The 25346-nt window shown below is 41.4% G+C and overlaps 1 protein-coding gene and 2 long non-coding RNA genes across 11 annotated transcripts in view; 2 read left to right on the top strand and 1 right to left on the bottom strand.

Moving 5' to 3' along the window:
• LOC147375761 (guanylate-binding protein 2-like) overlaps positions 1-25346 on the top strand; it is a 167821-nt gene that overhangs the window by 15050 nt on the left and 127425 nt on the right. For 6 of the 7 annotated variants that reach the window (XR_015160418.1, XM_086390999.1, XM_086390996.1 and 3 more), the window contains exon 2: positions 3926-3988. The exons of the other annotated variant lie outside the window; for it this stretch is intronic. Coding sequence is in view for 5 of the 6 variants with exons in the window: in XM_086390999.1 (XP_086247125.1) it covers positions 3977-3988 (12 nt within the window). In the remaining variant the exon portion in view is untranslated. The remainder of the gene's footprint in view (positions 1-3925; positions 3989-25346) is intronic. 7 annotated transcript variants of the gene reach the window in all.
• LOC147375763 (uncharacterized) lies at positions 13681-15875 on the bottom strand. Its single transcript, XR_015160465.1, has 2 exons — positions 15749-15875; positions 13681-14052 (listed from the first exon to the last, which is right to left on the bottom strand). It is a non-coding gene; the product is annotated as an uncharacterized LOC147375763 (long non-coding RNA).
• The window catches only part of LOC147375762 (uncharacterized), a 35517-nt gene continuing 24211 nt past the window's right edge, over positions 14041-25346 (top strand). Inside the window, exon 1 of one of the 3 annotated variants that reach the window (XR_015160461.1) lies at positions 14041-16296. This is a non-coding gene — a long non-coding RNA (uncharacterized LOC147375762). The remainder of the gene's footprint in view (positions 16297-25346) is intronic. The other 2 variants (XR_015160459.1, XR_015160460.1) reach the window with 2 other exon arrangements.

The following is a 25346-nucleotide window of genomic DNA, read 5'->3' as shown; positions in this document are numbered from 1 at the left end:
AGATATCCTGGAGTGTGAAGTCAGGTGCACCTTAGGAAGCATTACTATGAACAAAGCTAGTGGAGGAGGTGGAATTCCAGCTGAGCTATTTCAAATCCTAAAGGGTGGTGCTATTAAAGTGCTGCACTCAATATATCAGCAAATATGGAAACCCAGCAGTGGCCCCAGGACTGGAAAAGGTCAGTTTTCATTCCAATCCAAAAGAAGGGCAATGACAAAGAATGCTCAAACTACTGTCCAGTCTCTCATTTCACATGCTAGCAAGGAAATGCTCAAAATCCTTCAAGCTTGGCTTCAGCCGTACATGAAATGAGAACTTCCAGATGTAGAAACTGGATTTAGAAAAGGGAGAGGAACCAGGGATCAAATTGCCAACATCTGTTGGATCATAGAAAAAGCAAGGGAATTCCAAAACAAAAACAAAAAAATCTACTTCTGCTTCATTGACTATGCTAAAGCCTTTGACTGTGTGGATCATAAAAAACTGTGTAAAAATCTGCAGGAGACATGAATATCAGACCACTTTAAATGCCTCCTGAGAAACCTGTATGCAAGTCAAGAAGCAACAATTAGAACTGGACATGGAACAATGGACTGTTTCAAGATTGGGAAAGGATGATGACAAGGCTTTATATTGACATCCTGCTTATTTATTAATAATGTATATGCAGAGTACATGATGCAAAATGCTGGTTTGAATGAATCACAAGCTGGAATCAAGATGGCTAGGAGAAATATCAACAGCCTCAGATATGCAGACGATACTACTCTAATGGCAGAAATTGAAGAGGAACTAAAGAGTTTTTCATGAGGGAGAAAGAGGAGAGTGAAAAAGCTGACTTAAAACTCAACATTCAGAAAACTAAGACCATGGCATCCAGTCGAAGCAGTGACAGATTTTATTTTCATGGGCTCTAAATCACTGCAGATAGTGACTGCAGTCATGAAATTAATAAACCCACACACCTATGGACACCTTATCTTTGACAAAGGAGGCAAGAATATACAGTGGAGAAAAGATAATCTCTTTAACAAGTGGTGCTGGGAAAACTGGTCAACCACTTGTAAAAGAATGAAACTAGAACACTTTCTAACACCATACACAAAAATAAACTCAAAATGGATTAAAGATCTAAACATAAGACCAGAAACTATAAAAATCTTAGAGGACAACATAGGCAAAACACTCTCCGACATACTTCACAGCAGGATCCTCTATGACCCACCTCCCAGAATATTGGAAACAAAAGCAAAAATAAAAAAAATGGGATCTAATTAAAATTAAAAGCTTCTTCACAACAAAAGAAGCTATAAACAAGATGAAAAGGCAGCCTTCAGAATGGGAGAAAATAATAGCAAATGAAGCACCTGACAAGCAACTAATCTCAAAAACATACAAACAACGCCTTCAGCGCAATTTCAGAAAAATAAACGGCCCAGTCAAAAAATGGGCCAAAGAACTAAATAGACATTTTTCCAAAGAAGACATACAGATGGCTAACAAACATGTGAAAAGATGCTCAACATCACTCATTATCAGGGAAATGCAAATCAAAACCACAATGAGGTACCATTTCACGCCAGTCAGAATGGCTGCGATCCCAAAGTCTACAAGCAATAAACGCTGGAGAGGTTGTGGAGAAAAGGGAATCCTCTTACATTATTTGTGGGAATGCAAACTAGTACAGCCACTATGGAGAACAGTGTGGAGATTCCTTAAAAAACTGGAAATAGAACTGCCACATGACTCAGCAATCCCACTGTTGGGCATACACCCTGAGGAAACCAGAATTGAAAGAGACATGTGTACCCCAATGTTCATCGCAGCACTGTTTATAATAGCCAGGATATGGAAGCAACCTAGATGTCCATCAGCAGATGAATGGATAAGAAAGCTGTGGTACATATACACAATGGAATATTACTCAGCCATTAAAAAGAATACATTTGAATCAGTTCTAATGAGATGGATGAAACTGGAACCTATTATACAGAGTGAAGTAAGCCAGAAAGAAAAATACCAATATAGTATACTAACGCATATATATGGAATTTAGAAAGATGGTAATGACAACCCTGTATGCGAGACAGCAAAAGAGAAACAGATGTATAGAACAGTCTTTTGGACTCTGTGTGAGAGGGAGGGGTGGATGATTTGGGAGAATGGCATTAAAACATGTATAATATCCTATAAGAAACTAATCGCCAGTCCAGGTTTGATGCAGGATACAGGAAGCTTGGGGCTGGTGCACTGGGATGACCTGGAGGGATGGTATAGGGAGGGAGGTGGGAGGGGGGTTCAGTATGTGGTACACGTGTACACCGGTGGTGGATGCATGTTGATGTATGGCAAAACCAATACAATATTGTAAAGTAAAAAAATAAATCAATAAATAAAACAAACAAAAAACACTTGCTCTCAAACCAGTCAATCCTAAAGTGGTTTTCTTGTACACAACAGATAATTGAGTTTTGTGTTTTTAATCCACTCTGACAGTCTCTGTCTTTTAATTGGTGTATTTAGACTATTGATATTGAAATTGATTACTGATAAAGTAGGATTAATATCCACCTGACTTTATACTTTTCACTATTCATTGCCCATATCTTTGTCACTATTTTATCTTTCACTCCTTTTCTAACTTTTGGTTTTAATTATGCATTTTATATGATTCTATTTTCTATCCTTTCTTAGCATAGCAATTATACTCTTTAAAAAATTGTTTTAAACTGTTTGCCCTAGAAATTGCAATATACATTTCTAACCAATCCATGTTCAGTGTCAAATAACACTATACCACATCACCAATAGCACAAGCACCTTAAAATGACAAAATATTCCTAATTCTTCTCTCTGGTCTTTTGTATCATTGCTATAATTCATTTCACTCATACGTACTCTTCAATCTTCAAATACGTTGGTGCTATTATTGTTTTAGTAAATTGTTGTATGTTAGATCAACTTAGAATAAGAGAAATATATTTTTATTTTCTTGCCATTTATCCTCCTTCAGTGCTCTTCCAGTCTTTATGTAGATCCAAATTTCTGATATATCATTTTCCTCCTCTGAAGAACTTTAAACATTTCTTACAAATCAGGGTTCCTGGTGAGAGATTCCCTCAATTTTTGTTTGTCTGAGGAAGTACTTATTTCTCCTTCACTCAGAAGAATAATTTCAGTAGACACAGAATTCTAATTTGGTGCTGCTATTTCTTTCAAGATTTTGATTATTTCACTCCATTCTCTTCTTGCTTGTATGCTTTCAAAGGAGACGTCTGATATAATTCTTACCCTAGTGCTTCTATGAGTAAAATAAAATCTCTTTGGCTTATTTCAAGATTTTCTCTTTGCCTTTGATTTTCTGTAGTTAAATATGATGTGCTTTTCAATTTGAGAAGTTTTTATTGACACACCTCCAAATTCACTGAGTCCGTCCCAATCATGTTCAGTCTACTGATGAACCCACCAAAGACAATCTTCATTCTGTCAGCCTGTTTTTAGTTTCTTGTATCTCCTTACAATTGTGGGAATTTCCATTTCTCTCCCTACATTACTCACTTGTTCATTCACGTTTTCCTCTTCTCCATTAGATTTCTTAGCATATTAGTCACAGTAATTTTAAATTTAGCTGTCTGATAATTTCCAATTATTTGCAAATTGCCTTGTCTGAGTCTGGTTCTGATACTTGATTTGATGCTTCAGACTGCTTTTATGCCTTTTAGCATGTCTAGTAATTTTTTGTTGAAAGCTGGCATAGTTTAATATTTTGAAGGACCTGAGGTAAATATGTCTATAGTGTGAGGTTTTATGTTAACGGTCAACAGGTTAGATTGTGTTTACCACTTGTTTTAGCTGCTGTGTCAGGAAATAAAATTTCCTTACTGTTAATGTTTTTGTCTCTTTGCTATCTTTTGGTTTCCCTAGAAGAGTGGTCCTCAAACGTCTTGGAACCAGGGACTGGTCTTATGGAAGACAATGGGAGTGGAGGTAAAGGATAGTTCAAGTGGCGATACTAGTGATGGGGAGTGGCACATGAAACTTCCCTTTCTTGCCCTGCAGCTCACTTCCTGCTGTGAAAAGTTCCTAACAGGCATGGACCAGTACCAGTCTGCAGCAGGGGGTGAGGGGAGTTGGGACCCCTGCCTGCCCTAGAGAACTTTTATCAGTTCGGTTTAGTTCAGTAGCTCAGTCGTGTCCGACTCTTTGCGACCCCATGAATCGCAGCACGCCAGGCCTCTCTGTCCATCACCATGTCTTGGAGTTCACTCAGACTCACGTCCATCAAGTCAGTGATGCCATCCAGCCATCTCATCCTCTGTCGTCCCCTTCTCCTCCTGCCCCCAATCCCTCCCAGCATCAGAGTCTTTTCCAACGAGTCAACTCTTTGCATGAGGTGGCCAAAGTACTGGGGTTTCAGCTTTAGCGTCATTCCTTCCAAAGAAATCCCAGGGCTGATCTTCTTCAGAATGGACTGATTGGATATTATTTTATACTACCATGAAAATCAGTACGTCTCCCCAAATATCATATGTTGAAAAACTTATGCCCAATGTGCTGGTTTTGGTGGTGGGGCCTTTAGGAAGTGATTAGTTCATGAGCCCAGAACAATCATGAATGAGTGTAATGTTTACATAAATTCATACCACGTACCATGCCCATACCATACCCTTGCTATGGTAGTTATATTTTTAGTCTTTTGAGGAGCTTTCATACTGTTTTTCATAGTCACTCCATCAATTTACATTCCCACCAATAGGGTACATAACAAACGCTATAGTTTAAAAACCTTTTGCATTCACTTTAAAGGCATTGTTACTCTGTAGATTATTCTGGTTGACATTTTTCATTCAACACTTTAAAAGAGATGTTATTCCACTTTCTCCTAACTTATGTAATTTCCAGCAATGTTTCTTTCCAAGCCTAGTTTTTGCTCTTTTGTATGCAATGTTTCTTTTTTCACTGCTTGTCTCTAAGATTTTCTGTTCATAATAGGCTTTTATTACTAGTCTGTGGGGTGCTAGGCCGTATTTATCTTATATTTGTTTTGTTTGGGGTTCTGTGAACCTTTGATTGGTCATTTGTCTCTTTTATTAATTTTGGGAAATTTTCTCTTCAAGTATTTTTCATGCCTCTTTCTTTACTTCTTCTATTTTTATTTTTCCAGTTATGTGCATGGAAACCTTTTGTCATTGTACTGGGGGATATCCTAAACTATTGAAGGCTCAGAATATTTTTTTCTCTCTATTTCTGTGTTTCCATGTGGTTAATGACTATTGATCTATCTCAGATTGTATGGTTCTTTCCACCAATTTGTTCACATATTTTCTGTTAATTCCTTTAAAAGGATTCTTAGTCACTGATATTGTGCTTTACTTTTATAGGATTTCCATTTAACTCTGTTAATAGCATGCAGTCTTTAAAAAATTTTAATGTGTTCATGTGTGTTATTCACCTTTCCAGGAGATTTTTCAACATAGTAATAGTGATTTCAAAGGCCCCGATTGTTCCACATTAGGTTTATTTCTGATATTGTTTCTGTTCTTTGTCTTATCTCATTATGATGCATAGTTTTAACTTGGGTTTTTTTGTTTGTTTGTTTTTGTTTGTTTCTTGTTTTTGCTTGACTCCATTTTTATTATATGCTTAACACTGTAAAAAAAAGTGGATATTGAGATAATAAGATTTATAGTTGAAAAATAGCACAACCTCTATTTTGGTTAGGATGATTGTGGGGGGCATTTATTCAGTGTAGTAATACATCTGTGCTGAGTTTTGTTGTTGCTACACTACATCAAGTCCACCACAAGCTTCACATTCCTCCAGTGGAATTCTACTATTTGTAGTGGAAGACCTGAAACACCAGAAGACTCTTTTAGTTTTCCTCTTCCATCCTAAACCTTTAGCAGACCCTGCATACTTGTCTTGTGGGCAGTCTCTGTGCTCTTGACCTATTCCAATGGTAGACTGCTGTTTTTGTTTTGTTGTTGTTGTTGTTTATTTACTTACTGCAAGGCTTCGTTGAATGCCTGCATACTCTTAGGTTTTCCAGGTAAATCTGTTGCACCTCAAACCTTGAAAAACTCAGTCAGTCTGCCCAACAAAGGTTATTGCATATCTCCTGCCCTCCATCTACTATTTCTTATGATACCTGATGGAGGCCAATGGAAGATTTTATATGAGTGTGTGTGAATTTCTCTTATGTCAAGGTTTATTGGGGATTCTGGCCATTGTGCAATATGCAAGAAGTTTATTAAAATTTTTGTTATTCTAATATCTGTAATCAGATAAAAGATAACTTGTTTATGTGGCTCATCTTATCAAAAGGGATTGCAACTCTTTGAAATTCTATCTTCTTGCTTTGTGACCTAACTTGGGATAGGTTTTTAAAAAAATGATTTTATAGGTTATTTGGACCTTTTTTTCTTTTCAGATTGGATCAATGTTCTCTTGAGACATTTTGGATTCTTAGTAGTTTGGAACATGGATCTCATTTCTCTTGATTAGTCACTCTAGGTTTACCAATTTCATAAACTACCAATTTTACAAACAGTTTGGTTGCTTTGACTCTCTTATTATATAGTGGTTATCTACTTCACTAAGTCTGTTTTGCTTTTATTTTGGTTTCTTCTACTTTTTCTGCATTTGAATCATTTGAAGAGGTTGATATTTAGCTTGTTTTCTACTTTAATTCTTTACTAGTTTATGGCCTGAGGATATGAATTTCACTGAAATTAGTGATTTAACTGCATCTTGAAGTCTGAAATATAGTATTATCAGTATTGCTCATTTAAAAATATTTTCTATTTTTCAAAATAAAATTCTTTGTGGCATATAGATTATTTAGAATTATAACATAAAAATATAAGAATCTTTAGTTATCTTTTTGTCACTGTTTTATAACACTGAAAAGTGAAAGTGTTAGTTGCTCAGTCATGTCCAGCTCTTTGCAACCTCATGGACTATAGCCTACCAGGCTCCTTTGTCCATGGGATTCTCCAGGCAAGAATAGTGGAATGGGTAGCAATTCCCTTCTCCCGGGGATCTTTTCAGCCCAGGGATTGGACCTGGGTCTCCTGGATTTCAGGCAGATTCTTTACCATCTGAGCCACCAGGGAATATTTTTTTAACATAGTATTATGGTAAATTGGTATACTCTGCTTAACTTTAATTTGTTAACCTGAAAAAAATGTTTTCTACAGTGTTTGATCACAATTATCAGCATATTAAATATTTATTCAGTTTGCTAATTATCCTCTTCAAAGCTTTGGGCTTCTCTGGTGGCTCAGATGTTAAAAAATTTGCCTACAATGCAGGAGATATGGGTCAGGAATATTCCCCTGGAGAATAAAGTGGTAACCCACACCAGTACTCTTGATGGAGAATTCCATGGACAGAGGAGCCTGATGAGTTACAGTCCATGGAGTTGCAAAGAGTCAGACATGACTGAGTGACTAACACTTCACTTCACTTCAAGTCTTCAACATCATTACTGATTTTGTGTGTTCGTTCTATTAATTAATCTCTGAAGTGGGATAAGTGTGTCCTTAAAATTGTGACTTTCCCTATTCTTTCAGTTCTGCCATTTCTCAATTTATTGGAAGCCATATTATAAAGTGAAAGTGAAAGTCGTTCAGTCGTGTCCGACTCTTTGTGACCCCATGGACTGTATAGTCCATGGAATTCTCCAGGCCAGAATACTGAAGTGGGTAGCCTTTCCCTTCTCCAGGGGATCTTCCCAACCCACGGATCGAACCCAGGTCTCCCACATTGCAGGTGGATTCTTTACCAGTTGAGCCACAAGGTACATACAAATACAACAATATTATGTTTTCTATAAAGCTGAAATTGTCTTCAAATTTCTGCATGCCTATAGACAGGCATTTTTGCTCTTAAAATCTATTTTTATATGCTGCTATATGTATTACTCTCACACACTATAATCTGTTTTCATATAACACTTGTAGATACTTTGGTAATAGTATATATCACGTTCCAGAGCCAAACATATCTGAATGGCTTACAGTCTTCATCTAGAAACAGAAATCTTTATACCCTCACTGACAACAACAAAAAGTTGATGAAAACAAGAGAAGAGATTCAGAGAAACAGAACAAGACCAAGAGCAAAAAAAAAATTTTTTTTTCTTGGATCCATGTAACTGAGAAATGATTAATTTTATCTATTTTAGGTCATATGCCTCAGTTCAGTTCAGTCACTCAGTCATGTCCGACTCTTTGTGACCCAATGAATAGCAGCATGCCAGGCCTCCCTGTCCATCACCATCTCCTGGAGTTCACTTAAACTCACGTCCATCAAGTCGGTGATGCCATTGAGCCATCTCATCCTCTGTCGTCCCCTTTTCCTCCTGCCCCCAATCCCTCCCAGCATCAGAGTCTTTTCCAATGAGACAACTCTTCGCATGAGGTGGCCAAAGTACTGGAGTTTCAGTTTTAGCATCAGTCCTTCCAAAGAACACCCAGGACTGATCTCTGTCAGAATGAACTGGTTGGATCTCCTTGCAGTCCAAGGGACTCTCAAGAGTCTTCTCCAACACCACAGTTCAAAAGCATCAATTCTTTGGTGCTCAGCTTTATTCACAGTCCAACTCTTGCATCCATATATGACCACTGGAAAAACCATAGCCTTGACTAAACAGACCTTTGTTGGCAAAGTAATGTCTCTGCTTTTGAATATGCTATCTAGGTTGGTCATAACTTTTCTTCCAAGGAGTAAGTGTCTTTTAATTTCAAGGCTGCAGTCACCATCTGCAGTGATTTTGGAGCCCCAAAAGATAAAGTCTGACACTGTTTCCACAGTTTCCCCATCAATTTCCCATGAAGTGATGGGACCAGACGCCATGATCTTCGTTTTCTGAATGTTGAGCTTTAAGCCAACTTTTTCACTCTCCACTTTCACTTTCATCAAGAGGCTTTTTAGTTCCTCTTCACTTTCTGCCATAAGGATGGTGTCATCTGCATATCTGAGGTTATTGATATTTCTCCCGGCAATCTTGATTCCAGCTTGTGCTTCTTCTAGTCCAGCATTTCTCATGATGTACTCTGCATATAAGTTAAATAAACAGGATGACAATATTCAGCCTTGACATACTCCTTTCCTATTTGGGACCAGTCTGTTGTTCCCTGTCGAGCTCTAACTGTTGCTTCCTGACCTGCATACAGGTTTCTCAAAAGGCACTTCTGGTAGTCTGGTATTCCCATCTCTTTCAGAATTTTCCACAGTTTATTGTGATCCACACAGTCAAAGGCTTTACCCTAGTCAATAAAGCAGAAATAGATGTTTTTCTGGAACTCTCTTGCTTTTTCCATGATCCAGCAGATGTTGGCAATTTGATCTCTGGTTCCTCTGCCTTTTCCAAAACCAGCTTGAACATCTGGAAGTTCACAGTTCACGTATTTAATCTCCCCCCTAAATCAGTCTTGGTGGCTCAGGAATTATATGGCCACAGTAATTTTCCCAGATTGGATTTAAGTCTTGAATCTACCCAGTGTATTCTCAGAATTCTAGAAAAATATGTCCCTGATATTGTCACATATACCTTTACAGTTACAACACACTCTGCAGCTCCAAATACAGTATCATTTTATTTTATAAAATAAGCATATGGCAATCTGACTAAGGATTTTAATACTGTTTTAGCTGATTTTGCAGCTAGAAAAGTCTGCATATGGAATACGTGCCAAAGCACTAGCTCCTGGGGAGTCTTGGCCATAGAACTTTGAGACTACATTCTTCCTGTCCTTCCTTTCTCCTCATTGCCGTCTAGGTACAGATGGGATAACTACCGGTGCCCAGCCCCGGTTGTATCCAGGGACTCCCTCGGGAGGACGGCATTGGCAAAAGGATAGATAAAAGGAGAAAGAGACAGAGGCTTGAACTAACTGGTTTACGCAGAAAGCCAATAAAACCTGGGACATCAGGATTGCACTGACCATGGAGGCCACAGGCACCCTCTCAAATCATGGAAAGTGCCCCACCTTAGGCACCTTCTCGAGTGGGTCTTAGAAGCCCGGGCAAATAAATGGTCTCAGAGGGCCCCTGTGCTCCAAATTAGTCATCCTGAAGGAAGAACAGAGAAGAAAAGGAGAGAAAAGGAAACAAGAAAGAACAACATGAGGAGACTAAGCTTGATGAGCATGGCCCGAAACTTTATTTTCCAAAGTAGCTTTTATAACTTAAGTTGTGCATAGAGGATAATAGGGGGTGTGGAGTCATGCAAGGTCAACAGTCCTTGACTCTTATCGAAGCCAGGTTTTCTTTCTGAAAACTTATCATATGCAAAGGCTTTAGGTGATTTACATCATCTTCTGGCCAGGAGGCCTGTTAACATTTTATGACCCTTTCTTCTGAATAATGGTTAGTCAATCAGAAAACTTATTTTCTCTAAAGGTGATTATTCTAAAGTCAGGCGCCACCCTCTGAAAGCATTAGATAAAGTTGCATGCCTATAGGGCAAAAGTGTGGTGGGTTATAACAAGAAAAGAATTAACTCAAGGGTCCAAGGTTACAAACATTAAAGCTACTCCTTACATTTCTATATACCAGCTATATTAATCAATACACTCCCAGGGACACAGTAGGTAAGGGATATGGAAACTTGGCAACAAGCATTAGCTCAAAAAAGAAATCCTCTACTAGTTCTATTCTAACAATTTTAACTCTCTGAGAAGCTCTGCATTGTTAGAATATCTTAAGCTTCCCGTGCCTCTCGTGGTTGGGAGGCTGTGAACAATCACATGCATAGCTGCAGGAGTCCAAACAAACCTGTCAGGCAAGCTAGAAAGTCATCAGAGGGGTTTGAATTGAAACACTCCTATTATGCCCAGGAGACTTATTAACTAGAGCTCTAAGTTGATTTTCTTCAGAGAAAGGTGATCGAGGATAGCCCCCCGTTAATGTCAGAAGAGTTGATGAAAGTCGTGAAATAGCAAAACAGACAGATTTTGGTTTTGGGGTAGATGCTTGGGCAGGTCCAGGGGGCCTCTCGAGTTCTGATTCGGCTTTGCATGTCAAATCCTCTCCGCATGACCTTTGTCATGGGTGGGAACTCCCATGCTGGCTCCTGGCAGATAACCAAACCCTGATTCACAGGGTTAAAGACCTGTAACAGAAACTGGTGACTAAGTGAAATTCTTGAGCTCCTTTTACAGAACAGCAGGTAAGGGAACAGGTTGTTTGAAAACTCCTATTGTAACAAAATAAAACTGGCCGATACCAGGTCAAACCCATACAGCTCATCAGAATCTGCACAGAAGAGACCTTTTGTCCCATAGGTGACCCACTGTCATCACAGCCCAAAATTCACCAACCTGTTTCACACTGAATCCTCTGTATTTGCACGTGTCCCATGAAGAAGCATGTAACCAAGATAAACTTGCACAGAACACCAATTATCTCACTTTTCCTTACCACCAATCACCTTTCTCTAAGGCCTAAGACCATTCTGCTTCTTGCTCCTGTTAATATTCTAAGCCCCTGTCCTCTTGGGAGGCAGACCTGAGACTTGTTCTCTTGCCTCCTTACTGGGTGGCCTCTGCTGCAAACCTTAGTGTCTCAGTGTTTTGGCTCGTAGCTCCTTGGGCAAAAGAACCTGGTTGCCTAACAGCAGCAGTCAGGCTTTTAACTTGTAGGTTAGTACAACACCTTAGGATACAGAAAAGAATGAAAGAAATCTGAATCAACCCCCAAACCCCAAAGGTGGATCCACCTTAGTAAAAGAGCAGGAAAAAAACAAGCAAACAAAAAACAGTGAATATTTCTGGGCTATAAAATCAAGGGTTAAGTACACAGGTTCCTTTGTCCATGGAGTTCTCCAGGCAGGAACACTGGAGTGGGTTGCCATTTTCTTCTCCAGTGAAGAAAGAAATCATAGAGTTAAAAAGAAAGTACTTTTTTAAAAAGGAAAGAGAAAAATAAAAGAATTAAAGGCTTTTCAACTGAAAAAAAATTAATAAATAAACCCCTTCTTTCATAAAAACACCCCTGAGAGACAGGCTGTTGAACTCTCATCCTACCATTATTTGGGTCTCATTCACTGTGGGGTCAGGAATGCCTAAGTCACCTGTGGAGGAGGGACGAAGTTGGGTTTACCCAGCCAGGCAGGGAGGAACCCTTATCTCCCTGGCTTTCCTGGAAGGCAACTAGGTTACTGCCTCCAGGAAAGGGAAAAAAAAATACAAGTCCTTCTGTCTTTTCAATTACGATTCTCATAAACCCCACCCACACCAGGTGACTTTTAATAACCAACTGGCTTTCAGCTTCTGAGTAAGAGTAGTATCCAGAGGAGCCAGAAGCAAAATGAGCCCTAGGGGCAATCTGGAGCAGCTGACTTGACTCCCAGCTGCAGTGTCTGCTCCAAGTAAGTTTGCTCCTAAGCTTGACCTTCCAAGCACTCTTCTGTTAAACAACAACAATAAAATCCCCCAGTGCAGGCCCTACCCTGGGGGAGGGGAGGCAAGGATGGCCCCGTGGGGTCAGAGTGTAGCTCAAGCAGCTCAGAGTTGGTTGGATTTGAGGCATGTCACCCTGATGCTCTGCTACTCCTGGATCATGTAGGAGTTGCTATTGTTCAGCTGCTAAGATGGTGTCCGACTCTTTGCGACCCCAAGGGCTGCAGCACCCCAGCCTCCACTACCTCCTGGGGTTTGCTCAAACTCATGTCCACTGAGTCCATGATGCCATCCAACCATTTCATCCTCTTTCACCCCTTCTGCTTCTGCCCTCAATCTTTCCCAGCATCAGGGTCTTTTCCAATATGTTGGCTCTTCACATCAGGTAGCCAATATTGGAGCTTTAGCTTCAGCAACAGTCCTTCCAATCAATATTCAGAATTGAATTTCTTTTAGGTTGACTGATTTGATCTCCTTGTTGTCCAAGGAAACCCCCTAAGCAGGGCTGGAGCAAAAATCTGGTATGGGACAAGGAAGAGAGTATGCTTCATCTTCTGAGAAAAAGGGGCTGAAGTCCTTTTTAGGACTGAGGGCCCAAACTCCCAGCCCCCTCGCAGAAGCCCTGGGTGCAGTCTCCTCCTCCAGCCCCCTCCATCATGACTGCACCCTGCTGGGCACTGGTGGTAGTCCACAGACAATTTAAATCCTAGCAGATAAACAGTGGATTATTTTTTTCTTAACATTTAATATTTTGAATAATACAAAACTATTATTTGAAATAATTCAATCTCATTCTTAATGAAAAAATACTAACTGTAAACCTATTCATGTGTATATACCATGTTTTTTTTTTTTTTTAATACCTGGCCCGTACAAATACTGCCTCTTATAACTTCTGATGCTTGCTGAAAATACAGAGTTGGGGTACTTTTAACTATCACTTCAGATAACTCTACTGAATAGTAACCATTGGAAACTGTTCATCATTTTCTGCCATCTAGTAACACTATTTCATTCTATTTAGTTTTGAAGTTTCTTGGTTTGAAAACCTCAGAATATTTTTAATTAAAAAAAAAAAAGTGCATGGTAAATTTATGGTCTCCTACAAAGCTTTATGAATATTCTGACTCAGAAGTAAATGCTACTATTCCTGTTGCTTAAATCTGTTCACCTTAAAAATAGTGATTTTTCAAGTAAAAATGGAATTACTCAGGAATAGCAGGGGAATTGTCATTTGGGACAAGCAAGCTGTAGCAAAAGACATGGGGCAAATTCAACCAAGAAAAAGAGGAAGTTCCTCTGTCTTATTTTATAGAGAAGAGTAGTAAGTTGGAAAGGATTGTTTTAAAAGAAAGTCCATTGGAGGAAAGTGAGAGTTCAAGGTAATGACCCTTTTCCCTTGGCTGGGTTGCTGGGGTACTCCTGGGTTCTTCTAGGAGATGTGAGGCATACTTTTTCCTGTTGCGGACTCTCACTGGAGAATCTCCTGTTGAAGAGTTTTTCCTTGGGGATCTCCAGTGGTACTGTGTGAGAGGTCTTCTTTCTGGCCTGCTGATTCCATTTGAGTGAAGATTCCTTTTATTAATTTTCACCTAACACAGCAGTAAAAGGTCATTTTACTGCTCTGTCTCTGGTCCCCATCCACTGTAGAAAAAAAAAAAAAAAAAAGAGTAAGAGAGAGTGAGAGAAGGAGAAATTTTAGAGAGGAATTCTTTTGAGCAAATTCATGTTTTTTCCTGACTGAGAGATTTTAGATAACTTATATTTCTTGGCAAATTGCAACTTACAGAATGCACCAACACATTATAACATATTGTCCAACTTATTTACTGTTGAAGTCATACATTAATGCAGGAAAAGTTTTAAAAGCTTTCTGAGAACTTATATCTTACCATGTGTATAGTAATAAATCAGGCAGGAATTACTGTTTTTCCTATAACACCGGTAGGAAAATGGAGGCTTTGCACGTAAGTTCCTTTCTCAAGGTTTCAACAGACAATAAGTGACTTGAACCCTCAGGTTTGAACCCTGGCAGCCCAACTCCAGAACCTGTACTTGGACATCTCGGGGCAGCTTTCAGCTCCTCCAGCCTGACTCTTCCCCCGTTGCTGTTCTCCCTCTCAGTTGTTACTGCTTGGGCCTCCCAGCCTGCTCATCTTCCTCTTGGGCTGTGTCCTCCCACTGCTGCAACCAGGGAAGGAAGTGTCACTTTCTCAGGCCAAAGCCAACTCTCCCCTTTCATTCAGAAATTACCCTCCCAGTCTTCAGAGACACACAATTGTAAAATTGTATAGGATTGACTATATGCGTGTATAATTTTAAGAGTATGGTAAGCATTATGAGATATGTAATCCTCCTAATAACCCCACTACCTACATGGATCATAGCCTTGTTGTCATGGTGAAGGGACATCACCAGATAGTCAATACTGAAATCAGACTGATATATTCTTTCCAGCCCATATTGGATGAGCTCTATACAGTCAGCAAAAACAAGACCTAGAGCTGACTGTGGCTCAGATCATGAGCTCTTTATTGAAAAAGATAAGGCTTAAATTGAAGAAAGTAGTGAGAACTGCTAGTCCATTAGGTATGACCTAAATAAAATCCCTTAGGATTATACAGTGTTTTGGTTTGTGATCTTATGGACTGTAGTCTGCCAGGCTCCTCTGTGCATGGGATTATTCTCCAGGCAAGAATACTAGAGTAGGTTGCCAATTCCTTCTCCAGGGGATGTTTCCAACCCAGAAATTGAATGCAGATCTCCTGCTTTGCAGGCAGACTCTTTACTGACTGCTCTATGAGGGAAGCCCTTGATTATACGCTGGAGGTGATAAATAGATACAAAGGATTAGATCTGATACAATACCTGAAGAACTATGGACAGAGATTCATAACACTGTACAGGAGGAAATGACAAAAACAATCCCTCCCCCTCCCCCTGCAAAAAAAAGAAATGCAAAAAGCAAAGTGGTTGTCTGAGGAGGCCTTACAAGTAGCTGAGAAAAGAAAAGATGTGAAAGGCAAGGGAGAAAGGAAAAGATAAACCCAACTGAATGCAGAGTTTTAGAGAATAACAAGGAGAAATAAAAAAGCGTTCTTAAGTGAACAATGCAAAGAAATAGAGGAAAACAATAGAATGGTAAAGACTAGAGATCTCTTCAAGAAAATTGGAGATATCGAGAGAACCATTTCATGCAAACATGGGCACAATTAAGGACAGAAGCAGTAAGGACCTAACAGAAGCAGAAGAGATTAAGAAGAAGTGGCAAGAATACACAGAAGACCTACACACACAAAAACTTAATGTCCTAGGTAACCACGATGGAGTGATCACTTACCTAGAGTCAGATATTGATAGAGTCATTTCCTAGGCAGGTTGATAGGGAGTCTAGGGGTCCCCAAAGAGAGAGGGGTCTGGAATTCTCAAGGAGGAAGAAAGGACAAACTTTTTTCTTTCTCCACATTCCTTAGGATTATATAACAATAATGTATCCTGCCTGAGGACAGACTCTGGATTAAGGACAGTCTTTGGATTAAACCTTCTGGCTAATTCTGTTATCTTAAAATGTAAATTATGGGAGTAGGTCTGATGAGGTCTTTACAACCTCCAGACATTCTTTAGATTCACTGGAGAGTATATAACTTCATTGTTAACACTAGCAAGCAGGTACTCTTTCTGCCCCCTTCTGATGCCTATGTCAGAAGCTTTCTCTATCTCCTTTATACTTTAATAAAACTTTACTACACAAAAGCTCTGAGCGATCAAGCCTCGTCTCTGGCCCCAGATTGAATTCTTCTCCTCCGGGGGCCAAGAATCCCAGTGTATTCGCGTGATTCAACAACAACCTTTCATCTTGGGGGCTCGTCCGGGATCCTTCAGGACAAGGTAAGGATGCTTGGAGCTTTAGTTCTTTGTTCTCTTAGCGAACACGTTTTCTGCCGTGCTTTACTAACTCTACGGTGTGCTTGTGTGAATGAATGGCATGCCCTGCGTGAAACAAGTAAGGAGCTCTGCTCTGCGGTTCCATGGTGATCTCATACGGCTTATGGCAGAAACCTGTCGGGGCGTTATACCGACCTGCCAATGCCAAGAGGCACCCAATGTCTCCTTCGGGAACCGACCAGAAATGGGCAAAGCATGTGGACCGAACTCTCCTTTCTCGGTCAAACTTTTCGGTCTCTTTGACCATTTCATAACTCCTTGGGAATTAGAAGTACTAACCTAACCTATCGGATCATAGACTTTCAAGGGACTTGTGATCTATACTGTTATTGTGTACTGTGGCTTAGGTCCCAAACTTGGATTGGTAGTCAAGAAAGTGTCTAGCCTCGCTAGGAATCGAAAGTTCGGAAGCTAGATGGAGCTCTAGCTCCCAGAACATCTCTGAGGTTAAAGGTTACTCAGATTGGGACTGCGATGGGTTTTTTTTTCTTTGGTAACACCAGCTCTTAGTGGATCAGAGGAGGCTGTTATACTGGTGTGGTGATGCTTGGAAAGAACATCTCAGTTTTATGTTCGCATCGGTCTTATTGTGGTCAGGAAATACTCAGGGTCGTGCACAGGCACTCAGGTGACGAATGTTTCCTACAGCGGTCTTAGCTTGGGAGGCATTCCGGAAGGTTACTCTGATTCACCCCGGGTGACATCAGAGGCAAGCAAGGTTAAGGGTGAAGAGCTGGACGTCAAGTAGGGATGCTATCAAGTCTACCCCTGGTACATCCCCACCCCATCTCGGTGGTAGAACCGGGAGGGACGAGTACGGCGCCTGCGTCGGTAAGGGACAGACTAAGTCCGACCAGGAAGGAAAAGCTTTTGGTGTAACGTCTGTCTACACCCCCATCTAGAGCAGGGAGGGACGCCTCCGGTAGAAAAATGGCCTTGGTCGCTTTTTTTCTCTCTTACAGATGGGAGCTAACAATTCCAGCCTCACTCCTTTGCACTGTATCCTGAAAAACTGGGATAGGTTTGATCCCCACGGCTTAAAGAAGACACACCTGGTCTTCCTATGTGATACTGCATGGCCACGGTATCCATTGGAGGACGGCGAACGGTGGCCAGTTGGAGGGTCTCTTAAGTATAATACTGTTCTACAATTAGACCGGTTCTGTAAGGAACAAGGGAAATGGGTAGAAGTAGCATATGTGTTGCCCTTTTTCTCTCTGCGAAATATGCCAGACTTATGTCCTAAGGGTATAGATTTGGGCGTGAAATCTTCAGCTCCCTCCTGTCCTCTTACTTTGCCCCCGTACCTGGGACTCCAAACTGGGATTCAAACTGCCCACATGGAGGTCCAAACAACTCCTGTCTCAGTACGACCTCAGACTACTCTGGTTTCAGTAGAAACTCAGACCATCGAAGTAAGAGATGAGATGGAGGACAGGAGACAAAGAGAAGAAGAAAAACAGGTTTCTCCAATCTATCCCTGGGATCATATGCGCAGAGCAGCCAGAGAGACTGAGGAACAGCCACACAAGCTGTTGCCTCTTTATGAAACACCCACCGGGAGAAATAGTCTGTGAGAGTTAATAAGCCTTTCTCTTATTAAGAAATACAAAGAGTCAAGGAGGATCTGGGAGACTATTTAAAGGACCCAGAAAAATATATTAGAGCTTTTAAAGGTGTTACTCTGCTTTATGACCTCACTTGGAAGGGTGTGATGTATATCTTGGGACAAACGCTGACTCCTGAGTCAAAGACTCGAGTTTTGGGAAAAGCGGTTGCTTATGGAGATGAGTGGCTTGGTAATGAATCAGTAGGGAAGAGGGAGAACAAGATAGCGGCCCTCCCCACTGGGAATCAGGCGGTCCCAACTATAGAACCAGACTGGGACTACAACACAGCTTAAGGAAGATGGGATCAGAGTCATTTTGTTAGATGTATTCTTGAGGGACTTAGGCAGGCGCGTTCTAAGCCTTTAAACTATGGCAAATTGGCAGATATAGAACAGGAGGAAAAAGAAGCTCCTGGTAAATTCCTAGATAGACTGAGAGAAGGCCTTCGCAGATTCACTGAGATTGATCCCGAAAGTGAAGAGGGAAAAGTGATCTTAAAGGATAGATTTCTCACTCAGTTGGCTCCAGATATCCGCAGTAAGCTATTAAAACAGGCGTATGGACCAAATCAGTCTTTAGATACTCTGTTACAACTGGCTCAGACAGTCTATTATGGTAGGAAATATGAGGAAAAGAAAGAAAGGCAAAAAAAGACAAAGGAAAAGGCGGAAGCCTTCGCCATGGCTATGAAAAATGTTCTTAAACAGCCTGAGAAAAATGCCCAGAGGGGCCCAGGTGAAAAGGGATGGGCTTGCTACTACTGTGGAAAGGAGGGGCACCTCAAGCGAGATTGCCCTCAGGCATCTAAGCCACCCCCGGCTCCCTGTCCGGTCTGCAAAGGACCACACTGGAAGAGAGACTGCCCCCAGAGGCGTAGGTCTCCGGGGTCGGACTCTCAAGACAATCAGGACTGAAGGTGCCCGGGGGTCCCCACACAAGCTCCCATCCTAATTACACCTGAGGAACCCCGGGTATTAATAGTTGTGGGGGGCCAATCCGTCGATTTCCTTTTAGATACTGGGGCAACTTATTCTGTGCTTACTGAAGCCCCTGGCCCACTTTCTTCCCGATCCGCTTCCGTAATGGGACTGTCTGGACGAGCCAAAAGGTATTATTTCAGTTATTCTTTATCTTGCAACTGGGATTCTGTGCTGTTTTCACACGAGTTTCTGATTGTGCCAGAATCTCCCTCACCCCTTTTGGGAAGGGATATACTGAGCAAGGTCCATGCCTCTGTTTTCATGAATATGGAGCCCTCCCTTTCTCTCCCTTTAGTTGAACAAAATGTAAACCCTAGAGTATGGGCTGATGGAAAATCTGTGGGTCGAGCACAAAATGCTATTCCTGTAGTTGTTAAGCTCAAAGATCCACACGTAGTTGTCTAGCCTTCACTGAGTCAGCCATTGATTGATTTCCATTTTATCATGTTATGCTTACACTATAAAGTTGAACAGACTATCACCCTATCCAACAAATCTTGTAGGCCTGTTATAAGAGAAAATGGGTCCTGACCATAGAAGAAAAAAAAGCTTTTTTTTTTTTTTTTTAACTATTTTCCTCTGCAGAGTTGGTAAACTAAATAGGGGACAGGATTCACTTCCTATTAGAAATAAGCCTTCAGAAACAAATCATTCTTCATTATAGGATAAGACTGAAAACGAGGGGGTTATACTCTATGTTTATTTGTATCTCAAAGAGCTAACAAATGTTAGGTCATGATCACCTCAAGTTGTCAAGATTGAGACATTGAAACTAAAAAGACACGGAAAAGCCTACTAACAGAAGGCTTTTGCTGCTTTTAACTCAACAAAATCATCAAATCATCCAGGCCTAGTTAAAGAGGCCATGCCTACAATTGTGTAAATAAATACACTATGTAGAGTAGAATTCAGAGGAAAAAACAAGCCATGATTCATCAAAGACTGCTTCATAATGGTAGCTTCATTGCATGAATGAATTTAAAGCAATATGCAAGCTAATACATATGGAAGTGATAAAGAATACATTAAAACAACAACAACAACAACAACAACAGAGAGGTCAAAATCTGAAAACACAATTGAGTAAAAAGCCAACAGAGTAAGAGTCACATTGAGGTTTCAGGCCTGGTGAGAAACATGTGAATGCAGATGCAAAGATTGAGAACCAGTGAATGGAAGACAAGATGGGCCCTGCAGCTCCAGGGGCCATGCTGAACAGTAAGAGGAGAAAGCCACTGGGGAGTCTGAATCACTGCATCTGACCCAAACTGTGCTCAGAGACAGACTTAAGAGAAATCAGGACCAAGGCTAGATGAGGACAGTGTCTGCGTTTCAAAGTACAGAGGTATATTTGACACATTTCTCTAGATGCAGGTTACCTACTATTGATACTATACACCTGACCTGAGAAAGCTCAGTTTTGTTCAACTCAGTGACCTAAATATGAAGAAGTGGAGCTTCCAAAGCAAATTTTGTGGTGAAGTCAAGAGATGAGGGACGGTCCTAAGATGGCAGAGGAATAGGACAGGGAGACCAATTTCTCCCCCACAAATTCATCGAAAGAGCACTTGAACGCTGAGCAAATACCACAAAACAACTTCTGAACACTGGTGAAGGACACCAGGCACCCAGAAAGGCAGCCCATTGTCTTTGAAAGGCGGTAGGACAAAATATGAAAGATAAAAAGAGACAAAGAGTCAGGGATGGAGACCCATCCCAGGGAGGGAGTCGTAAAAGAGAAGTTTCCAAACACCAGGAAACCCTCTCACTGGCAGGTCTGTGGGGAGTTTTGGACTCTCAGAGGGCAACATAACCAGGAGGAAAAATTAAATAAATAAAACCCACAGATTACACATGTAACTGCAACTCCCAGCAGAGAAGTAGCCCAGACGCTTGCATCTGCTACCAGCAAGCAAGGCCTGAACAGGGAGGTGCGGGCTGCATTGCTTAGGGTAAGGACCAGGCCTGAATGCCCTGAGGGCAATCTGAGGGAGCTAATGTGAGAGAGAAACCCAAACCGTGGGATAGCCAGAGAGGAACAAAAAAAAAAAAAAGAAAAAGGAAAGAGAGAGAGAGAACTTTCCAGTGAAAAGCTCTAACCTAAGGCACTGCCGGGCCTGCTCACAGAACAAAGGACTGAGCGAATACCAGAGGAGAGTCAGCCGGCTGCAGACCGGCCCATCCTCCGCCGGAGGCAGAGAGGCAGGCGGGTGCCAGGCAGAGCCAGAAGGAAAGGGACAAACTTGGCTCCAGAGACGGCATCCCCTACCAAACTGTGAGCAGGCTCCCTGTTGCTAACCAAGTCTTCCTGGGATCCTGGACGGTTGACATCCATCAGGAGGGTCACAGCCAGAGATCAGTGCCCCAGAAGAGATACATGGCACACCTGAGACGGCGCTCCCACTGCCCACCCAGGAAACCCAGCGGCTCGGACCGGGGAGATGATAAGATGCACAGCCCAGCTGGGAAGAGTGTGCTCGCCAAGCACCTGGTCGGCTGAGCTGCTGGGACCTGGGAAGGGCACAAAACGCAGGCCCAACTGAGTCTGTGCCTTTGTGGGAGTACCCGAGAACCTGAACCTGAGCGGTATAGATCTGGGAAGTGTGGGCAACCCAGGGCCCACCTTAGACAGTTCCCCAGCAGAGTAACCTGGAGCCTGAACAGTGTAGACCAAGAAGGCACACACGCCCTGAACACGGGCAAACCCAGTGTGGCCCAGACACTGCAAGTGATATTTGTTTGAAGTATTATGCCAGTGATATTTGTTTGTAATGTTCGTCCCTCCCCGCAGTGCAATTGAACAAATAAGCCTAAGTAAATGACCACCTTCGCCCCCTTGTGTCAGGGCAGAAGTTAGATACTGAAGAGACTTGCAAACAGAGGAAGCCAAAATAAAGAAGAGGGAATGGCTTTGGAAGTGACAGGTGCAACAGATTAAAACCCTGTAGTTAGCACTGGCTACATTGGAAGGGACCTATAGACCTTGAGAAGAAGTATAAGGTGGAACAAGGAACTATCTGAAACTGAACTGACGACACAATGCCCTCAACCCTCCAGAGAAATTCCTAGATATATTTTTACTATTATCATTTTAAAATTTTTAAAGATTTTAAAAATTTTAAGTTATTACTCCTTTAATTTTCATTTTAAAGCCTACTATTACCTTGAAAAAAACACCCTATTTTTAAAGCAAATTTCATTTTTTTATGTATATAATGTTTGTGATTTTGTTTTTTTAATATAGTATTTTTGAGAGTCTAATCTCTTCTCTAGATTTTTAATCTTTTCTTTTTGGTATTTGTTATCAATTCTGTACCTTTAAGAATCCAGTCTTCAGCATCCATTTTTACTTAAGAGTGTGATTACTGGCTTCATTGCTTTCTCCCCTTTTGATGCTCTTTTTTCTCCCCCAGGTCACCTCTATTTCCTCCCTCTCCCTTCTCTTCTCTACTTAACTCTGTGAATCTCTTTTGGTGTTTCAGGCTGTGGAGAACACTTAGGGAATTGATCACAGGCTAGATTGGTCTCTCTCCTTTTGACTCCCCCACCTCTCCTCCTGGTCACCACTATCTCATTCCTCCCTCTTCCTTCTCTATGGAACTCTGTGAACATCTCTGAGTGTGGTTGGAAGTGACCTTGTTTTATCTGGGTTTAGGCTCAATTATTGAATGAGCTTGTCTGTTGTGTCACTTCATAATCAGAGTTACTGTCTGATGTTAGTGTTCTGTCAGGTTGCTATATTGTACCAGGAACCCCCAGGCTAGTTCCTAACACTGAAACCTTAAGAGTAAGTTTCAGTTCAGTCCTTCATACTGGGTCAGATCAAATCAGATCAGATCAGTCACTCAGTCGTGTCTGACTCTTTGTGACCCCATGAATCGCAGCACGCCAGGCCTCCTTGTCCATCACCAACTCCTGGAGTTCACTGAGACTCATGTCCATTGAGTCAGTGATGCCATCCAGCCATCTCATCCTCTGTCGTCCCCTTCTCCTCCTGCCCCCAATCCCATCCAGAATCAGAGTCTTTTCCAATGAGTCAACTCTTGGCATGAGGTGGCCAAAGTACTGGAGTTTCAGCTTTAGCATCATTCCTTCCAAAGAAATCCCAGGGCTGATCTCCTTCAGAATGGACTGGTTGGATCTCCTTGCAGTCCAAGGGACTCTCAAGAGTCTTCTCCAACACCACAGTTCAAAAGCATCAATTCTTCGGCGCTCAGCCTTCTTCACAGTCCAACTCTCACATCCATACATGACCACAGGAAAAACCATAGCCTTGACTAGACGAACCTTTGTTGGCAAAGTAATGTCTCTGCTTTTGAATATGCTATCTAGGTTGGTCATAACTTTCCTTCCAAGGAGTAAGCGTCTTTTAATTTCATGGCTGCAGTCACCATCTGCAGTGATTTTGGAGCCCAGAAAAATAAAGTCTGACACTGTTCTGGTTTTCTTTTTCTCATATTTAACAAATGCACGAAATGACAATGTAGATGCCAAGGCTTCTGGAGGTAATGGGGCACAGAAAGTGTCTCAGACCTTAAAGAGGAAGAAACAGACAATAATCAAATGAATACATACAGTGACTTAAGATGGTGATAAGTGCTCTGAAAGAAACAGTGAGGGTTGGCGACTGCAGAAAGTTTAAATTTGATAGTCAGGAAGCCTTCTTTTTTGAGAAGGTAACATTTGAACCAGAACTGAATGATAAAGAAGCAGCCCTGCCAAAAGTGATTCTGGAAAGGAAAATAGCAGTTGAAAAGGCTCTGATATGTTAGTAAACTTGGCAAGTGAGGAACAGGAGAGAGGCCAGTGTGTCTAAAACACAGTAATCCAGGGGAAAGTGCTTCCAGATGAGGATGGAGAGGAAGACAGGGACCAGATCACACAAATGAAGACCACAGAAAGTTTCTAATTTATATTGAAGTAACCGTTGGAAAACCTTAAGCAGAGGGATAATGTAATCTTCAGTTCGGTTCAGTTGAGTGACTCAGTCATGTCCGAATCTTTGTGACCCCATGAACCGCAGCATGCCAGGCCTCCCTGTCCATCACCAACTCCCGGAGTCTACCCAAACCCATGTCCATCGAGTCAGTGATGCCATCCAACCATCTCATCCTCTGTCGTCCCCTTCTGCTCTCAATCTTTCCCAGCATCAATTCTTAGTCGCTCAGCTTTCTTTAAAGTCCAACTCTCACATCCATACATGACCACTGGAAAAACCATATAGCCTTGACTAGATGGACCTTTGTTGGCAAAGTAATGTCTCTGCTTTTTTATGTGCTGTCTAGGTTGGTCATAACTTTCCTTCCAAGGAGTAAGCATCTTTTAATTTCATGGCTGCAATCACCACCTGCAGTGATTTTGGAGCCCAGAAAAATAAAGTCAGCCATTGTTTCCACTGTTTCCCCATCTATTTGCCATGAAGTAATGGAACCAGATGCCATGATCTTAGTTTTCTGAATGTTGAGTTTTAAGCCAACTTTTTCACTCTCCTCTTGCACTTTCAAGTCACATTTAAAGTAGAAACTCCAGTTCCTTTGGAGAAAAGACTTGTCCTTGGGCCTAGAGTAGAAGCAGAAAGGTCTGAGATTAGAGGGAGAGATGATGTTTTCTGGGCTCGGATGGTAGCAGAGGAGGGAAAGAGGGCTGAGGGTCACAACGTTCATTCTGCTGACATCCACTTATTCCTCTATTTCAGCTCTACCCCTTCACAGTCACCTCTGCCTAGTTTCTCCTGATTCAGACCCTCTGTGTTTACACTCTTCAGAGTATAAACTGCCAATCTCTTGCTGAGGTGAAGTAACACCAATTATTGGGGGTGGGGAGTAGGGATGGACAGTGAACTTGCTGTGGGGATCTGGGCATCTAGTTGTTTCCTAGAAAAGCCTTTAAATGACCTACTTGTGTTTAGTCCTGAACCTTTGGAGAGTTCTGCGTGGGTAGATGTGGTTGCTTCTTGCCTTTCTTTGTTAGTTGTCTGGGATTCAGCGTTTTGAATCTGCTGTCAATTCCTACCTGTCAGTTTGCTTTCTAACATGTCTAGTCTTGTTGTCACTGTCTTTCCCTCTTTTTGGCTATCATGGGGCTATGGCTTAAAAGAACTGCCTCATTATTTCAGTGGGGTTTAAGTAAAGAGAGAGAGCATAAGTATGATTTGTTGTTATTGGTTTAATTGCAGGTTCATTAAGTGATTGAAAAACCAAAAGCTGGGAATTCGAATATTTTGTGATATGTCAAGCTATGTGCTATTCTTTATACTTGTGTTGGCTTTTAAAAGAGAAATGTAAGTCAGTCCTTGGGATTAATAGCTAATGAGTGTACTTTTCTTACACGTTATGCTCATTTGTTTTCTGTGTAAAAGGCAGTATCTCCCTTATGGAGATAAAGCCTTTTCCATTGCCTCATA

This window comes from Bos grunniens, chromosome 3 (genome assembly GCF_055505025.1).
Source record: "Bos grunniens cultivar Pamir isolate PY7600 chromosome 3, Bosgru_T2T1.0, whole genome shotgun sequence".
NCBI classification, from domain to species: Eukaryota; Metazoa; Chordata; class Mammalia; order Artiodactyla; family Bovidae; genus Bos; species Bos grunniens.
This window is presented reverse-complemented; position numbering and strand designations above follow the sequence as displayed.